Genomic DNA, 15,310 nt, shown 5'->3' on the forward strand with positions numbered 1-15,310 from the left:
AAATGTAACACCAACAAAACTGCGAAGTAAGCAATCCAAAACCTAACTTATGGCTCAACCGTCACGTTAACCATTCCTGTTACAAATGCTTGCGGTTAAGCCACAAATTCACGCCAAAAAAAATTAAACCCCCCCCCCCCGCCCCTTATTACATACTATCCCTCGCAGTTAGAAAATACGAAGTTTTAACCCTTATTTTTCATTTTTTGTTAATCCCACCCCTCCAATATCATTTCTACCTCTATTTTTTTTAATCTACCCCAATTTTTTCTATTTTTTATCCCTCCTACCCCTCCAAAACCTCCCGTTCCCTAACAACATACCGCTCGAAGCAGTGCAGCAGCTCAAAGCACACTTCAGCCAGGATCAGCGCTATGACCATCCACTCTAGACGTACATGATGTCTGTCCGCTGCCCACGAGGATAGGAGCTCTAGCAGTTCCACACAGTGGGATAGACGATCGTTTAGTACCTGGAAAGATGAATTATGTTTAATAAAAAAAAGACGGGTTGCACTCCGGGAGTGCCGGCAGAAGTGAACACTTGATTATTAACGTTGAGCATATTTGATATTTTGGAATAGTATCCGTCTTACGCTTTTTCGATCAGGTCACGTGTCCTGACGCGAGTTTAAGATTTTATACCCATTACAGAAAAAGTGCTCAACGCCGCTTAAGAAGTTTTCACTTCAATAAAACAATCAATCTATTAAAAGATGGAGAAAATTAACAATCTATCTATCCATCAAACAATCGGGCAATCAAACAAACAATCGGTTGATGAAATCATCAATCAGTTTGCTGACCAAGAGGAAAAGAGTTTTAGAAATTCGACAGTGATCTCACTGTCGAATTGATTGAATAGGCGGTCGTAAATTATTTATTGAATGTTTCTGTACATTCAATAAATAATTTACGAATTAGTATAGTATTAGTATTAGTATTAGTTACAGAAACATTCAACAAAAACAATCATTTTATTAAACAAGCGATCTATCCATCAATCAACCGATCGATACATAGAACTAACAAACAATCGATGAATTCAAACGATTCTATTCAATTGATGAATCGATTAAACAAATAGTCAGGGTAATAAATAAACCAACGATCGATTAAAAACACAATCTAGCTGTTAAACAATCGATCAATCAAGCTTATGTGTATGTGTTTATATGTTAATATTATGTGTTTAATTCATAGGTATGTTAAATTTAAAGGAATGCTGTAGGCAATCTAGAATCAAAACGGATGAGAAAAAAAGCAATGCATTAAATTTAAATGGCTATAAAAGGGCTATCCAACTTTCTAAATAATGTTTGCCAAAATTATGGACTGCTTATAACTCTTTTTTTAAGTCGGTTAATAAATTCAATGTGCATTGAAAGTTATCCCCAAAACGACTAGAAAATAAAACCAAAGTTATAACATACCCTAGTCCGTCTGGGAATAGTGAAATACGCCACTGTGTTAGAATACAGGCGTTCCAATGTTTCTTCCTCCCAGTAGAAGTCCGGAGTGTCGAGTAGATCTGATTCTACAGTGAGACGATGCCTGAGAGAAAATAACTCGCCTAATTTACGGACTACCTGCAAATTAAAGTAAATAAGATGTTAATTAACATATTATTTTCTTGTGTTTTACGCAAGTATTGTACACTAGCTGTGATCCGCGGTTTTACCCGCATTGCTCCGCTCCTGTAGGTCTCCGCAAGATGATAAATAGCCTTCTTTGATAAATGGGCTATCTAACACCGAAAGCATTTTTCAAATCGGACTACTGTCCCGATATTAGCGCGTTCAAACAAACAAACTCTTCAGCTTTATAATATTAGTATAGATTTATAAATTAAAGACTTTAATGGATAAAACGGCTATAAAGCTTATCATATAATAAAATAAAGTCGTCCGCTGAACTCGAAAACGTCCGGGAGCCAGCAGCAGATTTTATGACCAAGTTCCTCTCAAGCGGTAATTAGTAAAATGCATCAAAGTATAGTATTATGAAGCCTCGTGAACGTCAGCTGGAGCTCGGTTGGGGGGAAGAGCGGTTGTAGCCTCCCGTATCAGCTGACGGTTTTTCCACCAAGATACAGCCAGCTGACATATATATTTATCCACAGTTACATATAAGCTATCATCAGGTAAATTTTTGTTTGAGAGGAAATAACGGAAAATAAATTTTTCTTTAAATTTAACTTTCATGTTCGAGACACCAGCTGACGTATAATACACCATGTTGTAACCAGCTGACTATATTTTTTCGTTGAGATATTGGGTTAGCTACAATTTGACAAATTTTTAGCTGAGAGGAAATGAATGAATGAATGTATTTTTTTTCCTATGTGCGTGGGAGGCTACAACCGCTCACCCCCCCAACCGAGCGCCAGCTGACGTTCACGAGGCTTTATAATACTATACTCTCATGCGTCTGACGAATTATCTCTTGAGAGGAAATAGTTAACCAAATTTGCACCTGGCTCCCTAACCATACTGAATCTGATATTCTCTTTTCACCAACGGATAGTTTTGTTATCGATAAAGAATTACGTATATAAGAACTAATTATTTAAGTTTTAGGCAATGCAGCGGTTTTTTGTAAAATTAATGTCGGTTTTCCTATTTATAACGGTGAACAGTAAAACATTCATTCATTTCCTATAATCTACACATGTAAGGGCGAAGCACCCACCTCCTTCTTGTCAACTCGGGCTGCGCCCTCTGTCTCCATGAGCACGGTGTGCGATCGGATAGACGCGGCTAGTGTTTCAAGCCGGGCTTCCCAAGCTCCTAGACGAGATGATTGCGCCATTGCATGACTGGGAAATAAGATATTAATATAAATAAGACTAAAATAATTTGGAAAATCCAAAAGTGCACGCCTCATAATTTTTTTTAATAAATATTTATTAATTATTATTTTTGTTTATTTAATAACAATTAAACCACATCGAATCAGACCCTGAAAAATGAAAGGGTTCTATTCCTGAGCATACTCAAGCGTAAGAGAAAAAAAAAGACTCGATTAGTAAAGTATTTCGGTCGCTATCGTGTTAACAAGAAAAAGGATCCGCACATACAGACACACGGACGTCCAAGACAGAACTTTTTTAAACTGTTTTTTAACTAGTTTAAATTACAAAAATGACATCAAAAATATCATGAACGTTAAAAATAGTGTTTTTTCTTAATATGTGTGTGTATGTATTATCTTACAAGTGCAATGTATGATACATAAAGACATTTTAAGTTTGAAAAATCAGATGTTTTGCGCGAAGTGACAGTAGTACCCACCTCAACGCTTCGCTTATGAGGCGTGCAATAATATATTTATATTACAGACTAGCTTTGCGCCCGCGGCTTCGCTCGCGTTTTCAGAGAAAACCCTGCATAGTTCCCTTTCCCGTGAGATTTCCGGGATAAAACCTATTCTCTCAAGTTGAATCGAACTGCACATGGTGTGCGAATTTTATTATAATCAATTAAGTGGTTTAGTAGTCCATTGAGGACAAACATTGTGACACGAGATTTATATATATTAAGATGTGCACTTTGATACATGCTAAATTTTTTTATTTTCTAGCTGCTCTTTGCGGTTTCACTGGCTCCGCCCCTGTTAGTCTTAGCGTAATGATATAATATAACCTATAGCCTTCTTCGATAAATGGGCCATCTAACACCGCGACCTTGACGACGCGGTTGGCGCAGTGGTAAAGTAACTGCCTACAGAGCCGACGGTCCCGGGTTCGATCCCCGGTCAGGGCAAATATTTGTGTGATGAAGTCAATTATTTGTTCTTGGGTCTGGGTGTTATTATCTATATATGTATTTATTAAATATTATATTTATCGTCGCCTAGTACCCACAACACAAGCCTTAATTGAGCTTACTGTGGGACTAGGTCGATTTGTGTAATAATGTCCAATAATATTTATTTATTATTTATTTATTATTTATTAACACCGAAAGAATTTTTCAAATCAGACCAGTAGTTCTTGAGATTAGTGCATTCAAACAAACAAATCAACACTTCGGATTTATAATATTAGAATAGACTAGCAAACCCGGCGAACTCCGTTTCGCCAACAGAGACACCTTTTCTTTGCTATAAACCTCACGGAGAAATTGGTTCGTGTGTTCTGGAGTTATAGCGTCAGGAAGGAAAACCCGACTTATTTTTATATAGTAGATTAACTCTAATATGGTTATATAGTATGTTTAAATTATTTTATTACCTGAATGTGTATTTTTCCAATGAATTCTCCCCGTTTGGCACTAGAGCAAAGCATGATTCCTGCAGGTAACACTTCTTTCTGAAATAAATTTTAATTAAGGGTCAATTACAAGTTAGTGAACTTAGCAGATCATTTTTAGCAGATCAAAAAAAAAATGTGAGTTCTTATCGCGTGTAGTTGAGTTCTACAGTTCCTGATACTTTTTAGAAATAGTTCTGGCGTTTTTACCTTAACAAACGACATTTGAAAAAACCCGACCTGGACCGCATGATGCTACGGCATGATACTACGGCGTTTTGCTACGGCATGGTGCTACGGCGTGATGAAATATGACATAAATAAATTTTCTAGAGTTTCATTTTACGCGAGTAAGTATTTCTAAAAAGTATCAGGAACTGTAGAACTCAACTGCACGCGATAAGAACTCACATTTTTTTTTGATCTGCTAAAAATTATCTGCTATTGGAAGTTGGCAGATTATTTTTTCAAATGTTGTTTTTTAAGGTAGAAACGCCAGAACTATTTCTAAAAAGTATCAGGAACTGTAGAACTCAACTGCACGCGATAAGAACTCACATTTTTTTTTTTTGATCTGCTAAAAATGATCTGCTAAGTTCACTAACATTCAATTAACAAGTAATAACATGTTCAGAGGTTGGTCTTAATGCTATAAGGGATTTCTGCCAGAAAACCCGAAATATTTTTATCAATATTTATTATCATTATTTTTACTTATTAACAATCCTGATAATTAAGAAAAAAAAACAACTTACAAATTTGGCTGATAGAAATATGTCATGACCTCCCTTTCCTTATTCACCACCTCTCTGGGATAACTTTCTATTTCAAACCTATAAACATAATGAAAAGAAATAAATTATTAAATAAATTTAATATCAACACTGAGCTTTAATAATTGCAGTTATTTTTATATCTTCGGGAAATTAAAGAATGTCTAAACTGCTCTTGAATTTCTTAATAATAATACTTTCATTAAGGGCTGATTTTTCAATCCTTGGTTAAAACTTATTCATCGAATAACGTATTAAACTACCATTTCAAAAATGTATTGTATTTGACAGTTTACAGGTGACATTTTAATATGTTCGTGTAATACTTTATTGGACGGATAAATTTTAACCAAGGATTGAAAAATCGGCTCTCAATATGATAGCATTTGTTTTTTAAATCTTAATAAACATATACTCATAAAGCTACTTAGTGTGCAAGCAAGATGCAGTGTACAAAATATCATATTTATTAACAACATGTCTTACGGCCTAATAAAATCCAAGACATTCTTCGCCTCAAGTTCAGTACAGTTCCAGAATACAACCGCTCCCTCTTTGAAGAATATAATTTGTCTTGGTTCATCTCCTATTGTGTATACCGCATTTGCTACCATCACATCTCCTACTTCCGTTTTTAACCTGAAATAGACATTATTTTATAATTATAAGTTTAATATTGATGTAGGTATGATATTTTGTTTATTTTATATGAGTTTTTTTATAGCTAGACTTACTTGTTACAAAGATAGTCTTAAATAATATATGCTAAATACCGACCAATTTAAAAAATTCTGGAACACATGGATGGACATTATTATTACCTACATTTTACCAGAAAACACATTCTATATCTGTAATACTGGTATATTAGAATGAATTAAACTAAATCTATAAATTCAATTACAACAAAAATTCCTAAAATTCTTGATATTTAATCCAAGAGTACCATAGTTAGAAATTGCAGATTATTACATCATCATTTTAATATTGATAATAAACAAAATAATGAAAACCTTACGTTCCAGGTTCGTACAGCTTCTGTTGTATCAGGGCCTCTTTAAGACCCTTTAAATCATAGGAATCAGCAGTCGCATAGGCTAAAGTCAAGAAATGACCCTCTTTTTGACTCACTTCTTCAAGCACAGCTTTCTTGTAAACTGTCTTCTTTTTTAACGGTATACTCGCATTATCTAACGGTAAAGGCGGTTGTATCGCATCCACTGAATAATTCCTCACAGTAAATCTTGGTAACGTACGAAATAAATCATTATTCTTAGAAAATAACTTATTTATAGTTGGCAAAACTTCCGGCACCGAACTACACATATAACTTTTATGCGCAGTACTCCGAATTACGTTTATAGCAATTCTTGATAAAAACGAAGTCATATTTAATATTTAAAATAGTAATGTTATGTAAAAATCAAAAAGTTATTTCAGTTTTACTCGACCAAAACATTTGAGGTTATTTTGCGTAAGTGGATTTGACATTGACATTCAACGACATTGACTTGACAATCAAAAATTGTTGTTATGATACGAGTCTTATTGACATTATTAACCGACTTCAAAAAAAGGAGGTTTTCAATTCGGCCGGTATTTTTTTTTTAGTTTTATATATTTCAGCTACGGCGAGAAATACTTTCGTATATCTTAGACTTCACATCCATAGATAGACATTCCAATAAATTATTTTTTTGTAATTACAAAAAATACAATAACATCGAAATAAAACTCCTGATAGAAAAAAAACATTTATTATAGTTTAAGTACATTATGCGATATGCTTTTGTAGTCTATATCTTACATAAATAATCTTAAAAATTAATATCAGTCTTAGAAATTCTTTATCAATACTATTATTACCATTTTATGGCTTCATAGCCCGCTCCAAATGGTAATAAGAAATTCGGGCAATTACCTGCCTTTCTTACTACCATTTTACAGCAAACTTAAAAAAAAAAAAATCTTTAGTGTTGCCATCATTCAACCAACACATTCCCATCGTCAGCAGTGAACAAAATGTGTAATTTCCTCGCAAACTCATTGCCAACTCGTCTTGCTTTAGACCCGGGGACAGCTGATCTAGATACACCCAGATCCGCTAGTGTGTTTATACTGTTTTCTTGTTTTTGCGCCTGGAAATAGATTTATTATTTTATCATAGTAGTTAATAGATAAAATATGGAACATAAAGTTCATGTTGAGGTTCAAGTTTCATGAATATGGAAGCAGTATCAATATAAAATTAAATTAAAAAAAAATATTTTATATATAAAATAAATTGCTTCCAGCTGTCTGTCTGTTCTTATGTGTGCTTAGATCTTTAAAACTACACAATAGATCTCGATGCAGTTTTTTTTAGTTAAAGATTCAGTATATAATTTATTAAGTTCTAATCAACATGGGCGAAGCCGCGAGCGGAAAGTTAGTGTCGATTTAAAAATTAAAAACGCTTTATTCAGAACAAGGCATATTTAAGAACATTTTTAATGTCCGCTATTTATCAAATACATGTTATTTAGATACCAAAAGATAAATAAACTGACCTCATACAAAGCTTTTGGCGTTTTGTATTTCCCGCATATCGCTCTCGCAGTTTCTAAACTAGACATTGGCAACACTGCTAACATTTGTTGCCATAACGCGCCTACACCGTCGCCTAGAAAAAAAAATACGTGTGTCACTCGGGGACTGCCGCGGTAAAGCTATTGCATGCTATGCCTTCAAGCCACACCTCCGCGCCCGTCGGAGTGGGGAGCGTGAGGTTTTTTCGTTACGGAATTTCTGGATTCGGTCCCCGCGCTCAAGGCCCGCGATAGATGCTATGCAATAGCTTAAAATATTTATAAAGAATTCAATGTTTACTAATAATCATTATTTAGAAATTTTATTCCTTCTAAATCAGATTCTATTATCTGGAATTTTACCTTGTTTTGAAACAGCCACGCATTTCTTATTATCTCCTCTCATATAGAAATCTGCTTGTTCATCATATGCCCGTTTTGCTTTCCTGCCAAACAAATATAAATATTTGTAAAATACTTAACGTAATATTGATATAACTTAATTTTAATCTATACTTCTATACTAATAACAACATACAACAAAAATACAAAAAATATTTATTACATGAGTTTAAATTCCAACCTTAGTTGTGTGATGGGTTTAACTTTTACTATGTTTACAAATATTTTATATTATGTAGGTATATGATCTATCTGTCTATATTATGTATTTATTATTATGATTTAATTTTAAACATTTATCTATTTATATGTCACGTTAAATTATCTTAAGTACATGTTTTTGCTCTTATTAGTTTACATTATAATTATCATAATATTATATTTTTGAACGCACTGCCGCTCCAATCGCTTCAAAGAGGGGCCACTGAAAATCAGTGTTGCAACAGCTGCGTTGCAATTTATGCTGAGTGGCTACCATTTTGGCTCCACTTCTTAATTTTATATCTTTTAATTTAGTTATATATATTTTAATTTTACTGTGTTTGAATTGTATTGTCTTAATCTAATTGTATTGTGTGCGTGTTATTTTTTTGTGGAGTCAAATAAATGATCTTTCTTTCTTTCTTTCTTCTTAATATTATAAAGAGGAAAGGTTTGTAATTATGTATGTATGTATGGTTTTCACGCATAAACTACTGGACCGATTTCAAAAATTCTTTCACCATTAGAAAGCTGCATCTTCACTGGGCAACATAGACTAGGATTTATCCCGGATATCCCACGGGAACGGGAATGCGGGTTTTTATTTGAAAACGCGGGCGAGGCCGCAGTGGAAAGCTAGTTTTATAATATTTACTGCAAGCTGCAGGTATCTCGCGATTGGTCTAAATTTTGTTTAATTTAAACTTAAATTATGGTTTTGGTAATTGGTTAACAAAAGCCACATACTGACAATAAGAATCATCAGAAATACTTACTTATAAGGTGCTTCCGCTATAGCCTTAGTGAATTGTACCAACGTAAGAGCTAGTTCATTTGGAGTGTTCACAGTTATTGTGTCACAGTTAGCTGTCACTAGTAGATCTGTAAAATAATAAATAATTAAAATAGTTTGTGAAAAGAAAATAAATGACTATTTCGAAAAGGATAAGTGTTTTATTTCTCCCATTTTTCAAACTACATAGCAACAAAAGTAACATTTGCAATTTTTTTGCAACAGTATCAAAGAAAGACTTATTTTTTTGTGTAATTATAATAAAATTATAAAAAAGACTTGTTAATTACTAGCTGTGCCCCGCGGTTTAGCCTTCCTCGATAATGGACTATCTAACACCGAAATAATTTTTCAATTCGGACCAGTAGTTCCTGAGATTAGCGCATTCAAACAAACAAACTCTTCAACTTTATAATATTAGTATTGATGTAATATCTATATATTTTCATTTTACACTTACCAGTAAGAGCCATTTCTAAATGAATAGGTTCTATAATTTTCTTGTTACTGTTGTTCGTTTTACGTCCTTTGTTTCTGAAAATTTAATTGTTTTATTAAATTGAGGTACTTGAGTTGATTGCTGATTTCATAAGATTTAATATTTTTAGAATTTTCTAATATATTTAAAATTGCTCTGATAGCCTATCTACAAAACAAAAGTAAATGCCATAGATATTAAAAACCTACTTGAAATAATCCTTAACAGCACACAACACAAGTGACAAGAGACAGCATATGCTGAGATAGAGATTTCCCTATTATATGGTCTTCTATTACTTACTTTTATATGACTATTAGTATTAATAAATAGAACAATTACTTGAAATAATCCTTAACATTGAACAGCACAAGAGTCAGCTTGCAGCCAGCGAACCCAGCGGCGGACAGCATATGCTGAGAAAGCGTTTTTCCTATTATATGGTCTTCTATTTCCTGCTATTATATAAGTTCAATGTACATAATATAGAAAACTTACTTGAAATAATCCTTAACATTGAACAGCACAAGGGTCAGCTTGCAGCCAGCAAACCCAGCGGCGGTCAGCATATGCTGAGAAAGCGTTTTTCCTATTATATGGTCTTCTATTACCTACTTTTATATGACTATTAGTATTAATAAATAGAACAATTACTTGAAATAATCCTTAACATTGAAAAGCACAAGAGTCAGCTTACAGCCAGCGAATCCAGCGGCGGACAGCATATGCTGAGATAGCGTTTTTCCTATTATATGGTCTTCTATTTCTTGTAGAGTAGTTACGTAAAGGCCATGGTTACAAGGCTCCTTTGTTGTTGTTAGACCCACCTGGATAATAGATATTAAATTTGAGTTCATTAGTATTTTTTTTATTAAAATAAAGTTCAAACAAACAAACTCTTCAACTTTATAATATAAGTATAGGTTACTACTACCGGTCCGCCCCAGCTTCGCCCGTGGTACCTACATGTTTAAACTGTCCTATCTCTCAAGTTGGATCGAACTGCACATGGTGTGCGAATTTTATTATAATCGGTTAAGTGGTTTAGGAGTCCATTGAGGACAAACATTGTGACACGAGATTTATATTTATTACTAGCGGTCCGCCCCGGCTTCGCCCGTGGTACATATTTACGTTTTCTCTACATAAGAACCATCCTCGTACTTCAAGGAATATAATAGAAAAGAATAATCGAAATCGGTTCAGCCATTCACACGTGATGCCGTGACAACGCGAAACGGGTGCAGACCCGCCGCCTTTTTAATTTTTATAGCTCCCGCCGCGCAGCGCGTCGAACGCGGCAACTGATACACAAAAATAATCCTTATGGCATGATTCTGTATTCACGCGCGATGACTTATAACGTATTTCATGTATAACTTTGGTGTTTCTACACCGATTTACATGATTCTTTTACTATAACCTGCCCAGGAGTATGAAGAATAATTGTGCCAAATTGAGTTAAAATCCGTCGGGTAGTTTTTGTTTCTATAACGAATATACAGACAGACAGACAGACAGACAGACAAAAATTTTACTGATTGCATTTTTGGCATCAGTAGCGATCCCTTATCACCCCTTCATAGTTTTTTTTTAAATATATTTCATGTACAGAATTGGCCTCTCTACAGATTTATTATAAGTATAGATTAAGATTAAGATTGGAGCTTCTTAGTCTTTTTATTATTAAAATAAAGTATGTGTGTATTAAAATTCTTTTTATAACTGTGTAATTTTGTGCGTTTTCACTTTCTGATTAAAACTATATCTACTAATAATTTTGTAAAGAAAAAAGTTTTTGGCCCATCTATCTATCATATCACTGCAGAATATCATCAAAATCTGATCCATGGTTTTTCGCATGAGTAGCAAACATCCATACATATTTAAAAAACTTTCACGTTTATAATATAAGTAGGCTAATGTGCTATGCTGCAAAATCATGCGACGTTGACATATTAACATATGTACAAGCTTTGTTTTTAGTAACAAATCCAAATTAGCGTGCCGCGGTTTCACCTGCGTGACATCGCGCCTGTTGGTCTTAGCTTGATGATATATAGCCTATATCATCAAGCTTTCAAGCTAAGACCAACAGCCTATAGCCTATAACCTATAGCCTTCCTCTATGAATGGGTTATCTAACACCGAAAGAATTTTTAAAAATCGGACCAATAGTTCCTAAAATTAGCGTGTTCAAACAAACAAACTCGTCAGCTTCATAATATTAGTATAGGTAAGTATGTTCTTACCACTCCCTCTGTACTAGCTAGCTTAGCCTCCCCGACTCTACTCCACAACACAAGTCTAACATCACACAGTGCAGAGTTGGTATGAACTTTGGCCCCTGTGGCAGAAATCTCACGGGAGACATCTGCGCAGTACCAAGCTTCAAGAAGATTTGGGTGCATTTCTAGGAGCATATGCTGAAATTAAATGTTTATGAATGTAAAACTCACGGCACGTAAGTTTAGCGCTCACCTTGAAATGGAGGGGATCTATTTGAACGAAATAAAGGTGAACTTGCTGTAAAACATTGAAGGTCAAAGCTAGATTTACGTGCCGCGTACAATAGTAATCTAAATATTAGGAAACATGGACATCAAATCTGTTAAATGTTTTGCTTTCTTTGCAAGATTCCTATTAAATCTTTTTCTTGTCAGGTAAGATGAATAAATAACAATTTTTCAAAGTATTAGCCAATGCTTAATATGAATTATAAAATAATGTTGTAATAAAAACTAGTTTCAAAGACAAAGATATCTCTGAATTTTTAGAAATATCACATAATCATTGAGTTATTATATTTATTGACTTTATTTATGCATGCCATTTCTACTGTTTTATTAATACATCAAATTACATAAATCATTGACATGTACTATTTTATTTTGATTTTTAATTTATAAATATAATATATTCTGTACCTTCATACATTCTCCAGGTCTGTATATTTTCTGAGCTTGTTTTGCTGATTGGTCTTCGGTCGCTTTTCTCTTAACGCCTTTTCTTTTTTGTGTTGTTTTTGCTTTATCTAAAATAAATATATATTATATTAGAAGAATAGTACAGGATAAGTTGGTTGATTATAGAATCATTTCAATATAATATTAACGATTGTTTAGTTTATATAATAATATTCATTACATTATAACATAATAATCAAAATCAAGTCACATTCTTTAAGAATTAGTTTCTCATTTATTTTATTAAATGTATCACTTGAAAGAAATCTACATAAATATTATATGTAGTATGTATTTGATTTTATAATTGTTATAAATGCATTCAATACCTGATTTTGTTGAGCTCTGTGATGCAGATGTTGTAGATTGAGATGGTCCTGATTGACTCTGACCTAAAACAAAATAAAAACTGTATAGGAATGAAGTAAACAACAACTTATTACTTAACCGACTAAAACTTAGTCATTATCACTACTATTTTCAGTGCTTGCTAATTTAACTTGAAATAAGAGCATCATCTTTAAAAAAATGTACACTATTTCTGTTTGATATTTTAAATGAAAATATAATAATCATACTTTTCGTAACAAGATTTAATTCTGGTAATTCGTCTAAATCATCGCTTTCATAGGACAAGTCTATCGTAACAGCACTCATATTGTCGTAAAAGGACTATAAATACAAGAAATAATATTTTTAAGCATTTAAAACTTGACTATTCAATTTAAATCACCAAAATTCAAAATATTTATAAACGTTAAACCAAACCGGCTACCGCGGCCGGCATGAAATGTCAACTGTCAAGTGTCAAAACGTATGACATTTATGTCAACTTTATTGCTAAACAGCGTTCACACTGCAATGAAATAAAAAAAATCTTACAATAACAACTCTGTTATAAAAAAACTTGAATTTTCAGTGCAAAAACCTTGTAAAACATTAAATTAAACGTGGTGTGGGCGAGGCATATTAAAATAATAATAAAAGACAAAAATCTATGAGCGCCCATTTATAGGCCTATTCAGACTAGAGGTCTGCGGTATTCGCTACCCACAGTCGCTACCGTACCGATCCGATTGAGTCTCTCTGTAATACGTAAAAAATTTAATCGCGCATACATCCGGATACCGCTACCCACAGTGGTAGCGGATACCGCTCTAGTTTGAATATGCCTTAAAATTATTAAACAATGCTATCAATTTGTGACATTTTAGAATAAGATGATTCCATTACACAATATTCTTTTTTGTTACTACTAGTCTAGTACAGTAGCACCTCGTTAAGTCGAACCTCGATAAGTCAAAAACCTCCAAATCTCGAAAAAATGTCTTGTTCCCTTCCCTTCAAACCCGAAAACCTCCGTAACTTGAAATCTCGGCCCTCTGTTAGTCGAAATAATCACCGAGTCCCTCCAAGCCATTTTGGTACATATTTTCACTCTATAACTCGAAAAATTAAATTTGACCTCTGTATCTCGAACATGGCTACATTTTATTTTACAATCTTTATAACTTGATCATTTGGACTTTAACAATTTGCCGACAGTGCAGTACACTATAATTGTTTCTTAGAAAATATTTTAGGAGTATACGATAATAAATTTATGACTCACGTAAACACGTGTTTGCATTAAGTAGGTATCTGATGACGAAATTGTCGATTCAGTAGCTCAGAAAACCGATACTAATGATTAAGATGACATAGAAGACGTGAATAGTACATGCGCTCCATGCGTTTCCATCAAAGAGGCAAGAACCGCATTGAATACCTTACGAAATTTTATAGAGCAAACCAGTATCTCTGAAGAAGAAGAATTTTCTGTTCTTTATAGATTAGATAATGCTAGAGAACAATTGGTTGTTCTCTAGCATTATCTAATAATCTATATATCTATAATTTGGATTATCTAAAGCAAAAAAAATACTGACTTTTTTAATGCCATATTTTTTATTTTAAAATGATTTGAAATAATGTTGATTTATAATAAATAAAAACATGTTTGTCACCTCTGCAAGTTGAATTTTAATGTACTTTACCTTTCTAACTCAAAATTTATAAGAATAAACCTCAAACTCTTTATGTCGAATCAAAATCCGCCTAAGTCGAAATCCTCCATAAGTTGAAAACTCTATAACTCGAATTTTTTGGCGTCTCCCTTGATATTCGACTTATAGAGGTGCTACTGTATTATAATTTTTTATCTCCGATTTAAACGAAAAGAGTCTCAAATATAGAAAAAAGGAAGCTCATTACCTCAATATTTACCTTTTATTAAAAAACTAAAACACGGAAATCAATCCATTTACTGATTTTTTTCGACGAGAAGGTCAAGGACACGTCTTTATGTTTACTTTTCGCACATCATCTTTCGAGTCTCAAAATGAGTACCTCTGTCACCATATACCTACCTAGTATAAAAATCCGCTTTACGTATATTAGTATATTTAAATCTTTACACGCAACGGATTTGGATGTGGTATAAATTTTGTACCTTACAGATATAAAAAAATGCTTGTTTACTTTATCACACCATAGGAAGTTACTGAAACAAAACAGGATGGACTTTGCCATCACTCGTCATTACTTTACCTCTCTGACTATACTAAAATAAATTAATAAATAGAAAAGTCTTTCACCAGCTTCAAACTGAACAAACACGATTGATTCCAACCGTTTAGGATTTACCCATGGGACCTATGCTTGGCGATAGTTTCCTCTGTGAATTCTGAGTTTCCAATCACGTATCTATGTACCAATAAATATTAAAATATTATGATTAATAGTATTTATATTCTTCAAACTTTAACCATACAAATACTGTTATTTTAGCAATAAGTTAAACACATTCACAATAGTAGGTAGATATTTTTTTGCAGAAT

General features: G+C 33.3%; 2 protein-coding genes across 2 annotated transcripts; both read right to left on the reverse strand.

Annotated features, from left to right (window-relative positions):
* Nucleotides 1-250: 250 nt before the first annotated feature.
* On the reverse strand, nucleotides 251-6,669 carry LOC149898860 (required for meiotic nuclear division protein 1 homolog). The gene is made up of 7 exons (XM_090114316.1): nucleotides 6,043-6,669; nucleotides 5,511-5,663; nucleotides 5,007-5,084; nucleotides 4,234-4,311; nucleotides 2,691-2,817; nucleotides 1,433-1,588; nucleotides 251-472 (listed from the first exon to the last, which is right to left on the reverse strand). Exons 1-7 carry the CDS (start codon nucleotides 6,411-6,413, stop codon nucleotides 287-289), a joined length of 1,149 nt encoding a protein of 382 aa, XP_089970442.1. The 5' UTR covers nucleotides 6,414-6,669; the 3' UTR covers nucleotides 251-286.
* A 96-nt stretch (nucleotides 6,670-6,765) lies between these two features.
* On the reverse strand, nucleotides 6,766-13,169 carry mms4 (Methyl methanesulfonate sensitivity 4). Its single transcript, XM_090114317.1, has 10 exons — nucleotides 13,010-13,169; nucleotides 12,761-12,823; nucleotides 12,393-12,499; nucleotides 11,718-11,891; nucleotides 10,120-10,292; nucleotides 9,448-9,521; nucleotides 8,971-9,076; nucleotides 7,955-8,037; nucleotides 7,574-7,686; nucleotides 6,766-7,162 (listed from the first exon to the last, which is right to left on the reverse strand). The coding sequence occupies exons 1-10, from the start codon at nucleotides 13,086-13,088 to the stop codon at nucleotides 7,007-7,009; spliced, it is 1,128 nt and encodes a 375-aa protein (XP_089970443.1). The 5' UTR covers nucleotides 13,089-13,169; the 3' UTR covers nucleotides 6,766-7,006.
* Between the last annotated feature and the right edge of the window lie 2,141 nt (nucleotides 13,170-15,310).

This window comes from Colias eurytheme, chromosome 21 (genome assembly GCF_061535395.1).
Source record: "Colias eurytheme isolate Ceu_HAF_F1 chromosome 21, ilColEury1 Martin Lab GWU primary, whole genome shotgun sequence".
NCBI lineage: Eukaryota > Metazoa > Arthropoda > Insecta > Lepidoptera > Pieridae > Colias > Colias eurytheme.